This window comes from Nerophis ophidion, linkage group LG08 (genome assembly GCF_033978795.1).
Source record: "Nerophis ophidion isolate RoL-2023_Sa linkage group LG08, RoL_Noph_v1.0, whole genome shotgun sequence".
NCBI lineage: Eukaryota > Metazoa > Chordata > Actinopteri > Syngnathiformes > Syngnathidae > Nerophis > Nerophis ophidion.
This window is the reverse complement of record NC_084618.1, coordinates 36,425,805-36,447,189: the sequence shown is the minus strand read 5'-3', so window position 1 is coordinate 36,447,189 and position 21,385 is coordinate 36,425,805. Positions and strand designations below refer to the sequence as shown.

The following is a 21,385-nucleotide window of genomic DNA, read 5'->3' as shown; positions in this document are numbered from 1 at the left end:
TCTTTGATGGCTTTTCAATACAATTTATTGTTCAATGCAATCACAATATTCACCTTGGTCAAAGTGAATTAACAAGCAGTAACCTAATGATCCACAAGGGGGCAGCGTTCTCACAGAAGACAATCATTTCATTGGACAAGGAAATACTTTCAGTGCAAATATGCTGGTGGTTTAAAGAGTTGCGATGTAATACTTAAACACGGAGGTCACAGTTGGACATGTATGATGTTGGCAGGCAGAGCCAAATGTTACCCATCAGCCATTGCAGGGCGTGTGAGGAAGAGCAGGAAGATGCTGAGTGGGACTCAGTAGAAGAAGTACACTGAGGATGCAGAGCAGAGATCAACATTTTATTTTGATCGACATGTGACCTAAAATGTTAATTAAATGTTTGGAAGTCAGGAAACCCGGGATGGCCAATCACAGCATGTGAGGAACTTGACGCGTTTTGGAGGTTTGACACATGGTTTGCGTCTTAATTGGCAGGTTTTACTGCTTAAATTACACACTGGAGAATGCCAATTAAAAGTGTGAAAGAGTGCAAATTTGTTTAACATAGAGCGTTACTTTTTCACCAAGTAACACTTAAGAAACCAGCATAATGGCCAAGGTTATAATAAAGTAGCGTAAGATGCCCAAGTTTTCATTCAAAACAAGGCAGAAGTATATTGAATATATTTGGCCACTGTAACAATACACACAGTTTGAACAGTAACACTGTTTGAATATAGGGAACTAAAACACTACTGTACTTTAATCAAGTGATTATTTGGTGTACCACTCAATGGCAGAGTGGCAGCGTCGTGTATATAAAGAGTATGGCCAACTAAACTAACAACCGGCGCCGTGACTGCTACCAAGGATGTGTGCTTGCAATTGCTGTTTTGTTAGTTTTCCTGACTAAATACATCCAAACACCATTTTAAATATAATCCAGCTCAAACTCACAATAAAACATGCTTTAATTTCATCGAAGTATAATTTTGCGGACATATTTGACGCACTCTGCCTGCTGGTCACGAAACCCTGCATGGACGGCGTGGCGCAGTGGAAGAGTGGCCGTGCGCAACCCGATGGTCCCTGGTTTAATCCCCACTTAGTACCAACCTCGTCACGTCCGTTGTGTCCTGAGCAAGACACTTCACCCTTGCTCCTGATGGGTGCTGGTTAGCGCCTTTCATGGCAGCTCCTTCCATCAGTTTGTGAATGTGTGTGTGAATGGGTAAATGCGGAAGTAGTGTCAAAGCGCTTTGAGTACCTTGAAGGTAGAAAAGTGCTATAAAAGTACAACCCATTTATTATTTATCACTCTATCACGCACCTGACGGTGCAATAAACTTAAAAAAAAATACACAGAACGACCAAAAAATAACTTATTCTCATATTGCCAAAATATTCATTAGCTTTGGACCCACAATCGTGAAGAAATTGTGACTCTTGTGTGATGTTTGTAATCACTGTATGTGTCACTCATTATGTGTTATTCTAACTGATCTTTCTTTTTGTAACATGCTAAGTGAATACGTGGAGTTTTGTACTTATTTCCTAGTGATTTTTGATCCAAAGCATATTTTGTTTTAATTATTGACATTCCTTGCCATTTTGTCATATAATTTTTTAGATTTTTAGTTAATTTTATCATATTACTCCCACCTTTTACTCTTGCAATATCCGTCTATTTTTTTTTTTTTTTTTACTTTACCTCTTAGTGTTGCTGAATAGCATTATTTTAGTTTTACTAAGATTCAAAGTCTGTTTTTGTGAAACCATCTCTTTTAATTTGTTAATTTCTTCTGTTACTATTTGTATCACCTTCTGTCAGTAGTGGGCCGTGCGTTTCCCACCTAGGCCTTCAGTGATGTCCGACTTCAATGATTACCTCTCAAAATACCATCATTTATGTCTACGCATTGCTGGAGAAATACTATACAAGAACACATTTACGCCCTACTGGGCACTGAATCAAAATGGGTTATTTACTGGCGCATTTGAAAATCAATTAAAACACATCAGCAGTTAAAACATATCTTATGTGGTACTGTCAAAATTAAACTTGCAAAAAGCATTAAAAGTGAAAAAATAAAATATTTAAACTCACAATTAGTACGACTTATTCGACGCCGTATAAGCCAGGGGTACACCTCGTCGTCGGCTTATTCGAGTGGAAGAGGCGAACATTTCCCCATTTCATCGTTAGAACATCTGAGCTAGCTTCCGGGGTTGGTCGACATGATCTCACAAGATGTAGTTTCTCTTTAAAAATCCTTCTTGAAAATGGCCTTGCAAATATATGTCTGCCACCTGATCAACGATTTGTTCTCCTCCTCTGCTATCCAGGTCTGGCTACGGCGCAACAGTTCCTGCTTGCTGCTGAATTGAAACTTGTGAATGGATACTCACTTTAGAATGACTAGTGAGTATCCAATCACAGTCCTGTTAACATCAGGCTACTTAGGCTACTGACAACAACTTGTGATCTGATTGGCTAACGCAGGGGTCCCCAAAGTTTTTGACTTGGGGGCCATATTGGGTTAAAAAAATTTGGCCGAGGCCCGGACTGTGTATATACATGCATGTGTGTATATATATATATATATATATATATATATATATATATATATATATATATAATAATAGATTTTATTTGTAAAAAGCACTTTACGTTGAGCAAACAACCTCAAAGTGCCACAGTGTAAAAAATAGTAATTATACTAATAGATAATGGAAAAATAAAAACTAGAAACAGCCCAATAGCTAGAACCAGCATGCATGTCTAGAAAAAGGCTTTTTTTTTTAAAAGATGGGCTTTTAAGCCCTTTTTAAAAGCATCCACAGTCTGAGGTGCCCTCAGGTGGTCAGGGAGAGTGTTCCACAGACTGGGAGCAGCGGAGCAAAAAGTCCGGTCTCCCATTGTTCGAAGCTTTGTCCGTGGAGGTTGGAGGAGGTTAGCCTGTATGGCATGGAGGTGTCGTGTGGAGGATTTGGGGGTGAGTAATTCTTTGAGGTAGAGGGGGGCATTTCCATGGAGGCACCGGTGAGTTAGTAGAGAGATTTTGAATTCAATCCTGAATGGAAAAGGAAGCCAGTGAAGGGGATTTGAGAGTTGGTGTGATATGGTCGTATTTCCGCACTCTCATCAGGATCCTAGCAGCACTATTATGTATGTACTGCAGCTTCTGAATGTTCTTGCTGGGGATCCCGACAGGAAATGCGTTGCAGTAGTCGAGCCTGGAGGAGACAAAGGCGTGGACGAGCCTCTCGGCATCAGAGAGAGTGAGTGAGGGGCGGAGTTTCGCAATGTTCCTGAGGTGGTAGAGGGAGGTCTTGCACAGTTGTTTGATTTGAGCCTCAAAGGTCAGGTGAGGGTCCATTTTAACACCCAGATTAGTGACTGAGGATGAGAGGTGAATGTCGTGGCCGGAGAAGGTGACGCTGGTGATGGAGTACGACTGAGTCTGATGTGGGGTGCCGACTAGAATGGCTTTAGTTTTGGAGCTGTTTAGTTGAAGAAAATTGTGTTTCATCCACGCCTTTATCTTCTCCAGGCAGTTGGTGAGTGTGGATGATGGCAAGGCTGCAGAGGGGTTTGGGTTTCTTTTCAGGTAGAGTTGAGTGTCATCGGCATAGCAGTGGAATGATATTCCGTGCTGGCTGATGACACGGCCAAGAGGGAGCATGTAGAGTGTGAAAATATATATATATATATAATATATGTGTGTGTATATTAGGGACGGCGTTGCGCAGTGGGAGAGTGGCCGTGCGCAACCCGAGGGTCCCTGGTTCAATTCCCACCTAGTACCAACCTCGTCACGTCCGTTGTGTCCTGAGCAAGACACTTCACCCTTGCTCCTGATGGGTGCTGGTTGGTGCCTTGCATGGCAGCTCCCTCCAACAGTGTGAATGTGTGTGTGAATGGGTAAATGTGGAAGCTTTGAGTACCTTGAAGGTAGAAAAGCGCTATACAAGTACAACCCATTTATTTATTTATATATATATATATATATATATATATACACACACAAACCCCGTTTCCATATGAGTTGGGGAATTGTGTTAGATATAAATATAAACGGAATACAATGTTTTGCAAATCTTTTTCAACCCATATTCAATTGAATGCACTACAAAGACATGATATTTGATGTTCAAACTCATAAACTTTATTTTTTTTTTGCAAATAATTAATTTAGAATTTCATGGCTGCAACACGTGCCAAAGTAGTTGGGAAAGGGCATGTTCACCACTGTGTTACATCACATTTTCTTTTAACAACACTCCATAAACATTTGGGAACTGAGGAAACTATTTGTTGAAGCTTTGAAAGTGGAATTATTTACCATTTTTGCTTGATGTACAACTTAAGTTGCTCAACAGTCCAGGGTCTTGTTGTCGTATTTTACGTTTCATAATGCGGCACACATTTTCGATGGGAGGCATGTATGGACTGCAGGCGGGCCAGGAAGGTGCCCGCACTCTTTTACTACGAAACCACGCTGTTCTAACATATGGCTTGGCATTGTCTTGCTGAAATAAGCAGGGGTGTCCTTGATAACGTTGCTTGGATGACAACATATGTTGCTCCGAAACCTGTATGGACCATTCAGCATTAATGGTGCCTTCACAGATGTGTAAGTTACCCATGCCTTGGGCACTAATACACCCCCATACCATCACAGAAGCTGGCTTTTGAACTTTGCGCCTATAACAATCCGGATGGTTATTTTCATCTTTGTTCTGGAGGACACCACGTCCTCTGTTTCCAAATATAGTTTGAAATGTGGACTCGTCAGACCACAGAACACCTTTCCACTTTGCATCAGTCCATCTTAGGTGAGCTCAGGCCCAGCCAAGCCGGCGGCGTTTCAGGGTGTTGTTGATAAATGGGTTTGGCTTTGCATAGTAGAGTTTCAACTTATAATACACTTTTAGATGTAGCAACCAAATGTAGTTACTGACAGTGGTTTTATGAAGTGTTCCTGAGCCCATGTGGTGATATCTTTTACACACTGATGTCGGTTTTTGATGCAGTACTGCCTGAGGGATCAAAGGTCCGTAATATCATTTACGTGCAGTGATTTCTTCAGATTCTCTGAACCTTTTAATGATTTTACGCACCGTAGATGGTAAAATCCCTGAATTCCTTGCAATAGCTTGTTGAGAAATGTTGTTCTGAAACTGTTGGACAATTTGCTTACAAATTGGTGACGCTCGCCCCATCCTTGTTTGTGAATGACTTAGCATTTCATGGATAACAGCGGTGAGGGATGCCGTCAAGCTGAAGAAAGAGTCCTATTGGGCTCTTTTGGCTCATAGGACTCCCAAGGCAGCGGACAGATACCGACAGGCCAAGCGGTGTGCGGCTTCAGAGGTCGCAGAGGCAAAAACTCAGACACGGGAGGCGTTCGGGCAAGCCATGGAAAAGGACTTCCGGAAAGCTTCGAAGCGATTCTGGACCACCATCCGCCGCCTCAGGAAAGGGAAGCAGTGCAGTGTCAACACCGTGTATGGTGGGGATGGTGTTCTGCTGACCTCGACTGCGGATGTTGTGGATCGGCGGAGGGAATACTTCAAAGACCTTCTCAATCCTACCAGCACGTCTTCCTATGAGGAAGCAGTGCCTGGGGAATCTGCGGTGGGCTCTCCTATTTCTGGGGCTGAGGTTGCCAAGGTAGTTAAAAAGCTCCTCGGGGGTGGATGAGATCCGCCCGGAGTTCCTTAAGGCTCTGGATGCTGTGGGGCTTTCTTGGTTGACAAGACTCTGCAGCATCGCGTGGACATCGGTACCTCTGGATTAGCAGACCGGGGTGGTGGTTCCTCTCTTTAAGAAGGGGAACCGGAGGGTGTGTTCCAACTATCGTGGGATCACACTCCTCAGCCTTCCCGGTAAGGTCTATTCAGGTGTACTGGAGAGGAGGCTACGCCGGATAGTCGAACCTCGGGTTCAGGAGGAACAGTGTGGTTTTCGTCCTGGTCGTGGACCTGTGGACCAGCTCTATACTCTCGGCAGGGTCCTTGAGGGTGCATGGGAGTTTGCCCAACCAGTCTACATGTGCTTTGTGGACTTGGAGAAGGCATTCGACCGTGTACCCCGGGAAGTCCTGTGGGGAGTGCTCAGAGAGTATGGGGTAACGGACTGTCTTGTTGTGGCGGTCCGCTCCCTGTATGATCAGTGCCAGAGCTTGGTCCGCACTGCCGGCAGAAAGTCGGACCCGTTTCCAGCAAGGATTGGACTCTGCCAAGGTTGCCCTTTGTCACAGATTCTGTTCATAACTTTTATGGACAGAATTTCTAGGCGCAGTCAGGGCTTTGAAGGTATCTGGTTTGGTGGCTGCAGGATTAGATCTCTGCTATTTTCAGATGATATGGTCCTGATGGCTTCATATGGCCAGGCTCTTCAGCTCTCATTGGATCGGTTCGCAGCCGAGTGTGAAGCTACTGGGATGAGAATCAGCACCTCTAAGTCCGAGTCCATGGTTCTCGCCCGGAAAAGGGTGGAGTGCCATCTCCGGGTTGGGGAGGAGATCTTGCCCCAAGTTGAGGAGTTCAAGTACCTCAGAGTCTTGTTCACGAGTGAGGGAAGAGTGGATCGTGAGATGGACAGGCGGATCGGTGCTGCGTCTTCAGTAATGCGGTTGCTGTATCGACCACCGCTCTCCCTGACCACCTGAGGGCACCTCAGACTGTGGATGCTTTTAAAAAAGGCTTAAAAATCCTTCTTTTTAAAAAAGCCTTTTTATAGATATATGCATACTAGTTCTAGCTATTAGTCTGTTCTACTTTTGATATTGTATTTATTTTTATTATCTTTTTATTATTATTATTTTTCGTTATTATTTTTCGTTTTTATTTTTTTAATACACTGTAGCACTTTGAGGGTGTTTTCTCAATGTAAAGTACTTTTTTACAAATAAAATCTATTATTATTATTATTATTATCATTATTACATGAAGAGAATATGAATACTTTTAGATATTTAGGGAAAGTAAATAAAAAAAATATTTCATCTTTAATTATGATCATGATTTCTGGCTATGTTAGGCCAGCAGAGAAGGCCTTGCTCACAAAGTGCTGCAAACACACAGCATTAGCTCCAAGGTAGCATTCATGGTGCCCTGTGGTCACATGTGTGCCTTTTAACCAACCATTGAATCAGTGGTTCTTAACCTTGTTGGAGGTACCGAACCCCAACAGTTTCATATGTGCATTCACCGAACCCTTCTTTAGTGAAAAATAAAATGTTTTTTTTTCTCAGATTCAAGACAAAGTCATATGATTTTTCTTTACTGGTGCACAAAATGAACCATGCATGAACATCACCGTGTTCAAAGAACAAAACCAACACAGTGCATAAACTCACAACAAATGACACACCCGCAAATCAGTTTGACTTCTGCTGTTGCCGCATCCATAATACGCCGATAGGGAGAAGTTTTTATGTTCATTAGGCATTTATTTTGACTCGGGGGCCAAATTTAGAGAAAAAAATGTCTCCGGGGGCCGGTATATCTATTTTTAGGAACACTAATACAAAACCTTGCAATAATGACAGATCGAATACTAAAAACGTCATGACAGACCGCCTTAAAAAACGGAATGCAATTTTATTTTTTTTTTACTGAATGAGACACCCGGAATATACATGAAAATAAAGAATGTGGGATGTACAATATTAAACTATGAAGGATAAAACAGTGAATATTGACAACATATGAACGTCACCCCCCTCTCCATCCACATATTTTACAATCAAGCGAAACACAACAAAAATGCAACAAACAGCGAAATATGAATGCAAATGGTAAAAAAAACAAAAAAAAACACACACACCTAAATTCTGATATAGATGAATATATTGTAAAAATCTCCTTCCGCGTCGCTCCCTGACACCCATATTTTAGGCTCTGGAAATGCTCCCCACCCACACTGCTTGGTGCCTTGTCTGAACTGCTGTTAGTTAGATGACCAAAGTAATTAATTAGATGACCATAGTAACTAATTAGATGACCATAGTAACTAATTAGATGACCATAGTATCTAGTATATCATGCAAAAGCGCAGATTTCAACCATTGAAATACTTAGAATAGTTCAAGACTTACATCCATTATAAAACATGAGTGCACGTAATAATGGCAGCTACACTTTCCATCTTACACTTTCCATCTTAAAGATCCCCAAAAAATATTTGGGAATGTCCGGCGGGCCAGATTGAAAAGCTTAACAGGCCGCATGTGGCCTCCAGGCCTTAATTTCCCCAGAGCTGATGTACACGATGAGTCGGGTGTGACTTGACCTCCACGGAACCCCTGAGACCGACTCACCGAACCCCTAGGGTTCGATCGAACCCAGGTTAAGAACCACTGCATTGAACAGATCGCCCGAAACCGAGTTGGCCTTACTCTCTTTCTACACCACTCCGACTAGTGGTACACGTACCGCACTTTGAGAACCACTGCTAAAGAGATGGCCTGACATAAGAAGCAACCACAGCAGAAAGTAAATATTTGACGAAAAAATGACCAAAGAGGCACTCACAGAAGATGACACCAAAGAATATGACGCCGACAATGGCCATGATGATCATCATCTGGAAGAGGAGAAAACATCAGTGCATTGCTGATATGACAGTGGCTCACATAACACTGAGTGTATGGAAGTGTGTTTCATGTCCTGTCTCTTTAAAGGCCTACTGAAATGAGATTTTCTTATTCAAACGGGGATAGAAGGGCCATTCTATGTGTCATACTTGATCATTTCGCGATATTGCCATATTTTTGCTGAAAAGATTTAGTAGAGAACATCCACGATAAAGTTTGCAACTTTCGGTGTTAATAGAAAAGCCCTGCCTCTAATGGAAGTCGCAGACGATGACGTCACATGTTTGATGGCTCCTCACATATTCACATTGATTTTAATGGGAGTCTCCAACAAAAAGTGCTATTCGGACCGAGAAAATGACAATTTCCCCATTAATTTGAGCGAGGATGAAAGATTTGTGTTTGAGGATATTGATAGCGACGGACTAGAAAAACAAAACAAAAAAACACGCGATTGCATTGGGATGGATTCAGATGTTTTTAAACACATTTACGAGGATACTTCTGGGAAATCCCTTATCTTTCTATTGTGTTGCTAGTGTTTTAGTGAGTTTAATAGTACCTGATAGTCGGAGGTGTGTGTCCACGGGTGTCTTGACGCGCAGTGTCTCAGGGAAGTCGACGGCAGCTTTATGGGCGGCACAAGCTCAGCTGATCTCCGGTAAGACACAACGTTTTACCACAATTTTCTCACCGAAACCTGCTGGTTGACATGTAGTCGGGATCCATGTTCGCTTGACCACTCTGATCCATAGTAAAGCTTCACCTCCAGGAATTTTCAACAAGAAATCACCGTGTGTTTGTGTGGCTAAAGGCTAAAGCTTCCCACCTACATCTTTCTACTTTGACTTCTCCAATATTAATTGAACAAATTGCAAAAGATTCAGCAACACAGATCTCCAAAATACTGTGTAATTATGCGGTCAAAGCAGACAACTTTTAGCTGTGTGTGTGTGCAGCGCTCATATTTCCTAAAAACCTGTGACATCTTGCGTACACGTCATCATTACACGACGTTTCGAAGACGAAACTCCCGGGAAATTTAAAATTGCAATTTAGTAAACTAAAAAGGCCGTATTGGCATGTGTTGCAATATTAATATTTCATCATTGATATATAAACTATCAGACTGCGTGGTGGGTAGTAGTGGGTTTCAGTAGGCCTTTAAAGGTGGACATTGCGGCCGCAGGAGAGCGTTGGCGTTGATGTTGAGTGACATCACATCACAGCTGGCGGCTTAATCCTCACAATAACCCAGATTGGCATTTCTGACTTCCTGGTAGTCGTCAACTCCCCAATCCCCTGTCCTGATTGGACAACCAGAGGCCGGCCTATGTGGGCGGAGCTCTCGGACATGGTGGACGGGTCATAAAGAGACCCTTCCTCCCCTTCCTCCACACACGTACCTTGCAGTTTTTCCACCAGTATTTGTTCTTGAGTTTGGCGGCGCTGCTCTCAAACTGCGAGGCGCCGGCCTGCAGGGCGTCGGCGCGGTCGTCCAACTCCGACAGCTTCTGGTCCCTCTCCAGGACCTTGTCCACGTTCACCCGCATGATGTCCACCACCTATAGTCCACCACAAAGACCCCCCCACTTTTTTTTGTTTTGTTTGAAGGTTAGGCCGTAGTTGCTCGTTACCGCCCTCTCCCGGCACAACGCGGCATTGCAAGCCAAGGTAGTTGAGTTTCGCGGGAAAGTGTCTCACCTCGTCCACCTGCGCCTGCGTCTGCTGCAGTCGCCTGTTGCTGGTCAGGTTGGGGACCGCAGCCGGGGGGCCCCCCTCGGAGTCCGGGGCTCCTGGGGTGCCTGCTGCGTCCGGGGTAGACCTGCAGATGGGGGGAGGGGGGGGGGGGTGTATGTCTCGTCACGCAGGTCCGTCAAAAGAAGCTTCGAAAGTTACCTGACCGCGTATGACGTCATACTGAAAGACAGTACACGCAGACGCACTAACACGCAACAACACGAAGTGCGTGTCGAACAACTTTTTACACGCGATTCAGCTGCGAGTGCGAGTTAAGTATCCCAAAAACGTAAATTAGTTTTTTTTTTGTTTTTTTTTTTGCTTTGAAATGCAATATTTAATGCGTTAAAAACAAAGCGTGGAAGATTTCAGGGATGATATACTCACATCTCAGCGGCAGGACGATGGATATAATCCAGCGGGGACAGGCAGGGAGGGATTTAAAGAGCCTTCTGCACATGCGCAGACACGCGCATTGCCCTGTCCCGTGAATCGGTCATATTTCTGTTAACTGCTTCTTTATGTAAGAGAAACGTAAGATAATAAAAACAACATGTTTGTTTTTAAATGCCCCTTTGAATGTTTTACTATTGTTATTAATCACTGCTCCTGTAAATAACATAAAGGTAAACAAACCGGTAGAAAATGATCAGTTTTATCCCACTTGTTTTTTGATAAGCTAAAAGAAAACACACATTCATCAATAGCTGTATTAGGTGCTCCTTTAAATAAGATGCAAGTCAACAAACAGCCATTTAGCATTATATGTATCACTTGTTGCAAACAAATATATCAATATATTTATTATTATTATTATTTATTTATTTATTATTATCTACTATGAATTGATTAACGTGGACCCCTACTTGAACAAGTTGAAAAATGTATTCGGGTGTTACCATTTAGTGGTCGATTGTACGGAATATGTACTGTACTGTGCAATCTACTAATACAAGTCTTAATCGATCAATCAAATTGACTAATGGTCCTTTAAATAAGATTCAATTCAGAGAATTAGTAGAAATACATCAATGAATAGGTCAGAATATGAGCTCATTTTTCAGTATGTTTCTTACTAAGGGCTCCTTTAGATAAGGTAAAAATCTGAAAAATAGCTTTTTTTTTCCTCTCCAAAATATTTACCAATGATTGCTCCTTCAAATAGTTAAAGTAAACAAACAGGTAGACATTAAATATATATATATATATATATATATATATATATATATATATATATATATATATATATATATATACAAACCCCGTTTCCATATGAGTTGGGGAATTGTGTTAGATATAAATATAAACGGAATGCAATGATTTGCAAATCCTTTTCAACCCATATTCAATTAAATGCACTACAAAGACAAGATATTTGATGTTCAAACTCATAAACTTTATTTTTTTTGCAAATAATAATTAACTTAGAATTTCATGTCTGCAACACTCGCCAAAGTAATTGGGAAAGGGCATGTTCACCACTGTGTTACATCACCTTTTCTTTTAACAACACTCAATAAACGTTTGGGACCTGAGGAAACTAATTGTTGAAGCTTTGAAAGTGGAATTCTTTCCCATTCTTGTTTTATGTAAAGCTTCAGTCGTTCAACAGTCCGGGGTATCTGCTGTCGTATTTTACGCTTCATAATGCGCCACACATTTTTGATGGGAGACAGGACTGGACTGCAGGCGGGCCAGGAAAGTACCCGCACTCTTTTTTTTTACAAAGCCACGCTGTTGTAACACTTGTCTTGCTGAAATAAGCAGAGGCGTTCATGATAACGTTGCTTGGATGACAACATATGTTGCTCCAAAACCTGTATGGACCTTTCAGCATTAATGGTGCCTTCACAGATGTGTAAGTTACCCATGCCTTGGGCACTAATACACCCCCATACCATCACAGATGCTGGCTTTTGAACTTTGCCCCAAAACAATCCGGATGGTTATTTTCCTCTTTGTTCTGGAGGACACCACGTCCTCTGTTTCCAAATATAATTTGAAATGTGGACTCAGCAGACCACAGAACACCTTTCCACTTTGCACCACTCTATCAATAAAGTACTATCTACTATCTATCTTAGGTGAGCTCGGGCCCAACCAAGCCGGCGGCGTTTCAGGATATTTTTGATAAATGGTCTTTGGCTTTGCATAGTAGAGTTTTAACTTGCACTTACTGATGTAGCAACCAACTGTGGTTACTGACAGTGGTTTTATGAAGTGTTCCTGAGCCCATGTGGTGATATCCTTATCACACTGATGTCGGTTTTTGATGCAGTACCGCCTGAGAGATCAAAAGTCTGTAATATCATCACTTATGTGCAGTGATTTCTCCAGATTCTCTGAACTTTTTGAGGATTTTACGGACTGTAGATGGTAAAATCCCTAAATTCCTTGCAATAGCTCGTTGAGAAATGATGTTCTAAAACTGTTCGACAATTTGCTTACAAAGTGGTGACCCTCGCCCCATCCTTCCTTGTGAATTACTTAGCATTTCATGGAAGCTGCTTTTATACCCAATCATGGCACCCACCTGTTCCCAATTAGCATGCACACCTGTGGGATGTTCCATATAAGTGTCTGATGAGCATTCCTTAATTTTATCAGTATTTTTTGCCATTTTTCCCAACTTCTTTGTCACATGTTGCTGGCATCAAATTCTAAAGTTAATGGTTATTTGCCAAAAAAAAATGTTTATCAGTTTGAACATCAAATATGTTGTCTTTGTAGCATATTCAACTGAATATGGGTTGAAAATGATTTGCATATCATTGTATTCCGTTTATATTTACATCCAACACAATTTCCGAACTCATATGGAAACGGGGTTTGTATATATAGTACAGACCACCTTCTCATTCAATGGGGTTTCTTTATTTTTATGACTAGTTACATTGTAGATTGTCAGTAAGGGCATCACAAATATGGCGTGGCACAGTGGGAGAGTGGCCGTGCGCAACCCGAGGGTCCCTGGTTCAATCCCTACCTAGTACCAACCTGGTCACGTCCGTTGTGTCCTGAGCAAGACACTTCACCCTTGTTCCTGATGGGTGCTGGTTAGCACCTTGCATGGCAGCTCCCTCCATCAGTGTGTGAATGTGGAAGTAGTGTCAAAGCGCTTTGAGTACCTTAAAGGTAGAAAAGCGCTATAGAAGTACAACCCATTTATCATTTATTTATTTATGAATGAACACATGTGGAGTTGTGTACATAACAAAAAAAAAAGGTGAAATAACTGAAAACATGTTTTTTATTCCAGGTTCTTCAAAATAGCCACCCTCTGCTCTGATTACTGCTTTCCACGCTCTTGGCATTCTCTCGATGAGCTTCAAGAGATAGTGACCTGAAACTAGAATATAAAACATGTTTTTAATTATTTCACCTTTTTTTTATTAAGTACATAACTCCACATTCATAGTTTTGATGCCTTCAGTGACAATCTACAATGTAAATAGTCATGAACATAAAGAAAATGCATTAAATGAGGATGTGTGTCCAAACTTTTGGCCTGTGCTGTATATATAATCTTATATCTTTTGAATTAGATTTTTGTCAGAAATGTAAAAAGTTATCAATGTACTCATTAATATCTAGTCCAGGGGTCGGGAACCTTTTTGGCTGAGAGAGCCATACAAGCCAAATATTTATAAAAGTATTTCCGTGAGAGCCAAATATTTTTTTTAACACTGAGTACAACTACATGCGTGCATTTTAAGAAAGATCAACATTTTTAGAGTATAATACGTCTCTTATTCTTTTTAATAACATTGTTATTCTGAGGCTAACCAAAAATAAATAAAATACTTCTTACCATTAATCCAACTTCTTGAACAGGTGCGGTAGAAACCGGATAGATGGATTAAAATGCATGAGAATGGTTTGTATTTTTAACGTTATTTTTGACACTGTGATTACCAGCTGAATTATTCATTACTTATCGTGTTAAGCAATGTCAGCTAAGATTTATCTGAGAGCCAGATGCAGTCATCAAAAGAGCCACATCTGGCTCTAGAGCCATAGGTTCCCTACCCCTGATCTAGTCCTTTAAATAAAACAAAAGTAAACAGACATTTGTCAATGTATTCATTAATAAATGCTACTTAAGATAAGATAAAAATAAAAATGCATGCATGTTAGAAATAAACCCAAACTCTATAAATAAAAGTAGACATGAATCAATAAATTAATCAATAACTGCTGCTTTGAATAAGACAATAGTCAGCATACTAATATTGTGTACTTAATAAAGTGGCAATAGTTTGAAAGCAAGCGGTTGCTAGGATACAGCTATCGCCGTCACGTGACCGGTGGTGGAATCACGTCGTCACTCCTTGGTGAACATGTGTAGAACCAGGTCGCACACGCGGTTGCTGTAGCCAAACTCGTTGTCGTACCTGCCCGCAGGAAGTGGCGGTTAGGAGCTAGGCCACAGCAGAAATGAAATAAAGGCAGGTAGCAGGTGTGAGGGCTCACCAGGACACCAGCTTGACAAAGTTGTCGTTGAGGGCGATGCCGGCGCCGGCGTCAAAGATGGAGGAGTGTGGGTCGCTGTTGAAGTCTGTGGACACCACCTAGAAACACGCAACATGAACTTTGACCTCTTTTGCTCCTCTGCCCCCTACTGGATCTCGTGTGACATTGCATGCTTCACCTGGTCCTCGGTGTATCCCAGAATTCCCTTCATGGGACCGTCTGCGGCGGCCTTGACCACCTTCTTGATGTCTTCATACTTGGCCTGGCAGACACCAAGACTCAGTGTCACGCCACTCCCTCGCCGTCGGCCATACTTACCGGCTTCTCCAGGCGCACGGTTAGGTCGATGACGGACACGTTGGGGGTGGGGACACGGAAAGCCATGCCAGTCAATTTCCTGTGAGGGAGGAAGTGAGGAGCTCGTTTGGCCATGCCCCTCATCGTGGACAGGAAGTAGGAGGTTTACCCATTCAGCTCGGGGACCACCTTCCCCACGGCTTTGGCGGCGCCGGTGGAAGCGGGGATGATGTTCTGGGAGGCGCCGCGTCCGTCTCGCCACAGCTTTCCGGAGGGACCGTCCACTGTCTTCTGTGTGGCGGTGATGGCGTGCACGGTGCTCTGCGGGGAGGGGGAGGAGCCACGCGCGTTGGTGTCAGCCGCCGACGGCACACGTGCAAAGACGGAAGCATCGTTACCATGAGACCCTCAACGATCCCAAAGTTGTCGTTGATGACCTTGGCGAGTGGTGCCAGGCAGTTGGTGGTACATGAAGCGTTGCTATGGAAACACTTAATGAGCATCCTCGAGCCAGCGCCGTCCTGGAGGTCACATGACTCACCTGACCACCTGCATGGAGTTGTCGTACTTCTCGTGATTGACGCCCATGACGAACATAGGAGCGTCGGCGCTGGGGGCGGAGATCACCACCCTTTTGGCCCCGCCCTTCAAGTGAGCCTGTGGGGGAGCAGGTCAGAGGTCAAAGGTGAAAGAGTAAATGTGTGGAGGTGGTAAGGGGGGGGGCAGAGGAACACTGACCGAGGCCTTCTCGATGGTGGTGAAGACGCCGGTGGACTCTACCACATAGTCCACACCGGCGCCGCTCCACTTGATGTTGGCGGGGTCCCTCCTGCACAGAGGTGAGTGGGGTCACAAGGCGCCATGGCAACAAAGGAAGGAGGAGGTACTCGTGGAAGACCGTGATGTGCATGCTGCCGATCACCAGCTGGCCGCCCTCCGCCTTCACCTCGCCGTGCTTCCAGACGCCGTGCGTGGAGTCATACTTGAACATGTACACCTGTGGAGGTGGGGGTGGGGGAGATGCGCACGCCATCAGTGTCACGTCACCCACTAGCAGGCCCCCACTTGACGCCGCTCACCATGTAGTCCAGGTCGATGAAAGGGTCATTGATGGCCGCCACCTCCACTCTGCCTCCTGTGGCGGCCGCCCGGGTCACCAGACGCCCTATACGCCCAAATCTGACCACAAGATGGGGGACTAATCACTTCTTCAGGGTTTTGATCTTCACTATTATTACTATTACTGTTACTATAACTATTACTGTTACTATCACTATTACTATTACTGTACTATTATTATCACTATTAATATTACTGTTACTATTACTATCACTAATACTATTACTGTTACTATTACTATCACTATTACTGTGATCATTACTGTTACTATTACTATTGCAATTACTGTTACTATTATTATTACTAATACTCTTACTGTTACTATTACTGTTACTATTACTATTGCAATTACTGTTACTATTACTGTTACCGTTACTATTACTGCTACCAATACTATTACTGTTACTATTAATGTTACTGCTACCATTACTGTTACTGTTACTATTGCTATTACTATTACTGTTACTGTTACTGTTACAATTACTGTTACTATTATTATTACTGTTACAATTACTGTTGCAATTACTGTTACTATTGTTATTACTGTTACTATTACTTTTATTGTTACCGTTACTATTAATGTTACCGCTACGGTTGTTATTACTGTTACTGTTAGTATTAGTGTTAGTGTTACTATTGCTGTTACTACTACTATTACTGTTACCAATATTACTGTTACTATTACTGTTACTATTATTATTGCTGTTACTATTATTATTATTGTTACCGTTACTATTAATGTTACGCTACGGTTGCTATTACTGTTACTGTTAGTATAACTGTTAGTGTTAGTGTTACTATTGCTGTTACTATTACTATTACTGTTACCAATACTAATATTGTTACTATTAATGTTACTGCTACTATTACTGTTACTGTTACTATTGCTATTACTGTTAGAATTACTGTTAGTGTTACTGTTACTGTTACTATTACTATTACTGTTACCGTTACTATTAATGTTACCGCTATGGTTGCTCTTACTGTTACTGTTAGTATTACTGTTAGTGTTACTATTGCTGTTACTAGTACTAGTACTATTACTGTTTCTATTACTGTTAATGTTATTATTACTGTTACTATTACTTGTACCATTGCTATTACTGTTACAGTTAAATCACCAAAAATGATTCCCCGGTGCGGCACTGCTCCCCTCACCTCCCCGGGGGTGATCAAGGGTGATGGGTCAAATGCAGAGAATAATTTTGCCACACCTAGTGTGTGTGTGTGACAATCATTGGTACTTTAACTTTAACTTTACTGTTACTAATACTGTTACGTTACTGTGGCTATTACTGTGACTATTACTATTACTGCTACCATAACAGTAACAGTAATAGTAATGGTAACAGTAACAGTAATAGTAATACTATTACTGTTACTATTACTGTTACTATTACTGTTACCATTACCATTACTATTACTGTGACTATTCATTGTGGGCTTCTTGAATCTGCACTTTCCTTCTCCCACCAGCAGATAACGCCCTATAGTTCCTACTGTTTGCACCAAATATGGCCGCGGTGCCAGGCCAGGTTGAACATTGCTCATTGTGTTCAGTTAGTGATCAGGTGGGGTCAAAGAGGGCGGAGCTTGTTCGGACCCAGCGGTGACCCGGTGGGGAAGTGTAAAAATAGAGCAAAAGGAATGTGACAGCTGAGCGGCCTATCAGACAACATAGAAGCAACAGAACATTGTAGGCATCTTGATATTGAGGCCTATAGTGATGAATTCCGGAACTTTCTTTTTGACTCCAGGAAATAGACACCTCCTGTTGCACGGGCTACAAGGCTGGTTACCTATCTGAGACGCAGCTAAATGAAGACTTTGTAATCATACTCACCCGTTGATGCCGATCTTCACCATGATGACGTTTGATCTAGAAGGCACACACACGTACATGAAGACATCTCTCAAAGCGGCTAATTAGTCCACTAAAAGACCAAAGTCTTAAGTCACCTGGTCTTCTGATGATCCTCAAGATGGTCCTCTCTGCCAGTGTGGGGGGGCTTTATTAATGGTAGCCCTTGGGGAACGCCCCCCTCCTCCTATTGGACAGGAGTCATGTGAGATGTGACTCTGAAATGCAAAAAGTGGGTGCTATAGTATCTATGTACTGAAGGACCATAGAATCACAAGTGTTCTGGAGTGAGGTCCAAGGTAAAAATAAAATAAAAGATAAGCCCACCTCTTTCGTTGTGTTGTGCGTGTATCGCCGTGCTCTATCAGGAGTGAGGTTGCCATGACAACCTTGTGTCAAGGTCAGAAGTCATCAAATGTTGTGGCGGCCATCATCCAGTCAGACTTTTGCTGAGTCTCCTACTGAATACTTGCGTGCTGGAATCACCAGATCACGCTTGTTGTTTGGTTTTGTCAAAAACAGACATGACACAAAACTATATTCATTTTTAATGGCAACTTTCTGCATTTAAGAAACACTAAAATAAATCAATAGTATAAATAGTGGTAGTCTGTAACAGTTTCCTTTGTAGATCAGGCAGGGTGAAACAATTATATAATCATGAAAAACTAACAAGCATGTACCTTTGGCTTTTACAACAGCTTGCAGTCTCTGAGGCATGTACTTATTAACAAGTCACAAACGTTACTCTTCATCAACTTTCTCGGATTGCTGTTGTCAGATCAGCTTTGCAGTTTTGTCATGGACTATCATGTTTCCGAGAGAGGACGTAAATTAAAAGAGCCGGGACATTTTAGAGGCGGTATAGTACCGAATATGATTCATTAGTATGGCGGTACTATACTAATACCGGGATATCGTAAAACCCTAGTAGGAACTCTACAAAACTAAACAAATAAGACACATAGCAATGTCAACACTCTCCAGTAGTGGATGATAATCTGTGTACAAAAATATGTTGCAGATATCCAACAACAGATTATCAAAGACAGAAAAGAATATTGTAAAGATATGATGGAATTTAGAAAGTTCAGAGAAGAAATTAAAGTTTTCTATGAAGAAAACAATGCATTAAAACAGTAGATGGAGAAGCTGAAAGAGGAGAATGCAACATTGCGCCAAGCATCAAGACGACAGCTATTGGGGCAACAGCAGTGTTGTGACGAACATTAAAATGGAGATAGCAGTGCGCCAACAGTTGCATGCCATGCAACAAAATACAACTGATTTGAAGACCTTCAGGGAGATGGCTGCATTGAGACAACAGCCCATTGCCACACAACAAGATATCCCCAATCTGGGCAATATCACGGTTTTGGAAAACTTCAGAGAGGAAATGAATCAGTTTACAGGACAGAATGACATCATCATTGCAGGGCTACGCATCAACTCTCGATCCTATGCAAGAGCAGTTGATATCAGAGGACCAGATGACATGGACACTGCTTCTTCAGAGCAACAAGTCAACTTTCTGCAATCAAAGGGAATTGATGTGGCTATTAACACCATTGATGTGTGCATTTCATTGAATGGAAGAGGCAACCACATCACACCAGTCACCATTGTTAAACTCGCAAACAGGAAATATAGCGTTGCTGCCACAGGGAAAAGAGCTAAAGGGGCACAAATGTGTACATGAACGAGCACCTCACGAAACACGACTTGAGGAAACGGGGGAAAATTCAAGGAACTTGGTGTCACAACATTGCTTGGACATGGATTGTTTCTTCGATGCAGATGAGGATCAGCACGACCGAGGCGTGGACGTGAGTACATGACATTTATTTAATAAACAAACAAACAAACAAACAAACAAACAACAAAAAGCGCTCACAATGGAGGTACAAAACTTGGCTACACAGTACCAACGTGAAACAAAAACACCTGCTCGATGGCATGAAATGATGGACATAAACTAAAGGACTTTGCACAAAAACAATTGGCTATAAACTATAAACACAGACTTACTTGGACAAAATAAACTGCGTAGCAAGGCATGAAGCAGATAAACGAGGGTGTGAAGGAGGTGCAGCATGGGTAGCGTGTGTGCGTGTGTGAAGATCCCAGGACGAAGACAAGAAAAAGAGTGACTTAAATAGCAATGATCATTAGTGAAAACAGGTGTGAGGCTGAGAAATGGGACGTGACAGGTGAAAACTAATGAGTTGGCATGGAAACAAACAAAACCAGGAAGTGCAAAACATGACTGAATGTCCAAAATAAAAACATAACATGACAAAACAAAACATGATCCATAGGTGTGACACTTGGAGCTCTAACTGCAAAAGCAACATAAAGCTGAATAGAGGTCTTCAAGCAAGAGTCCTAGTAGTTAAAGGCCTACTGAAACCCACTACTACCAACCACGCAGTCTGATAGTTTATATATCAATGATGAAATATTAACATTGCAACACATGCCAATACGGCCTTTTTAGTTTACTAAATTGCAATTTTAAATTTCCCGCAGAGTTTTTTGTTGAAAACGTCGTGGAATGATGACGCGTATGATGACGCGTGTTTGTGACGTCTCGGGTTATAGCGAACATATTAGCCCAGCACCACATACAGCTAAAAGTAGTCTTTTTTCATTGCATAATTACACAGTAATTTGGACATCTGTGTTGCTGAATCTTTTGCAATTTGTTCAATTAATAATGGAGACGTCAAATAAGAATGCTGTTGGTGGAAAGCGGTGGATTTCAGCAGCCTTTAGCACCGAAACACAGTTGTGAAGCTTTAACACAGAGCGGTCAAGCGAACATGTTTCTCTACGTCAACCAGCAAGTTTTTGGATGGGAAAATTGTGATATTAAGTCGGCTCTTACCGGAGACTTCAGCGGATTATGCGACTTCCTCCTGCAGCTCAAAAAGGCAGCTGTGATCTTGGCTCTTGTATTGGCTTCTATGAGAGACACTGGCGTTCACCGCAGCCATTCGACTTTCAGGTATGACTTTACAATCTCTCTAAAACACTATTAAAACAATAAGCAGATAAGGGATCTTCCAGAATCATTCTAGTAAATGTGCCTAATTACATCTGAAACGGTTCCAATGCCGCCACCTATAAGCCGTCGCTTTTTGTTTTTTGTTTTTTTGTGCTTCACTCTAACTTTCCTCATCCACGAATCTTTCATGCTTGCTCAAATTAATGGGGAATTTGTCGCTTTCTCTGTCCGAATAGCTTTTGCAGCTGGAGGCTCACGTTATAAACAATGTGAGGATGTGAGGAGCCCAAC

At 42.1% G+C, this 21,385-nt stretch overlaps 2 protein-coding genes across 2 annotated transcripts; both read right to left on the bottom strand.

Annotated features, from left to right (window-relative positions):
* Positions 1-11: 11 nt before the first annotated feature.
* LOC133557727 (vesicle-associated membrane protein 2-like) lies at positions 12-11,475 on the bottom strand. The gene is made up of 5 exons (XM_061908455.1): positions 10,725-11,475; positions 10,302-10,422; positions 10,004-10,162; positions 8,536-8,587; positions 12-322 (listed from the first exon to the last, which is right to left on the bottom strand). Coding segments are annotated over exons 1-5 (351 nt in total). The 5' UTR covers positions 10,727-11,475; the 3' UTR covers positions 12-305.
* Positions 11,476-13,189: 1,714 nt separating this feature from the next.
* Positions 13,190-18,307, bottom strand: LOC133557725 (glyceraldehyde-3-phosphate dehydrogenase-like). Its single transcript, XM_061908449.1, has 12 exons — positions 18,186-18,307; positions 18,070-18,105; positions 16,187-16,286; positions 15,995-16,104; positions 15,846-15,936; positions 15,649-15,764; positions 15,506-15,587; positions 15,277-15,428; positions 15,129-15,207; positions 14,989-15,072; positions 14,811-14,908; positions 13,190-14,731 (listed from the first exon to the last, which is right to left on the bottom strand). The coding sequence occupies exons 2-12, from the start codon at positions 18,090-18,092 to the stop codon at positions 14,662-14,664; spliced, it is 1,005 nt and encodes a 334-aa protein (XP_061764433.1). The 5' UTR covers positions 18,093-18,105; positions 18,186-18,307; the 3' UTR covers positions 13,190-14,661.
* Between the last annotated feature and the right edge of the window lie 3,078 nt (positions 18,308-21,385).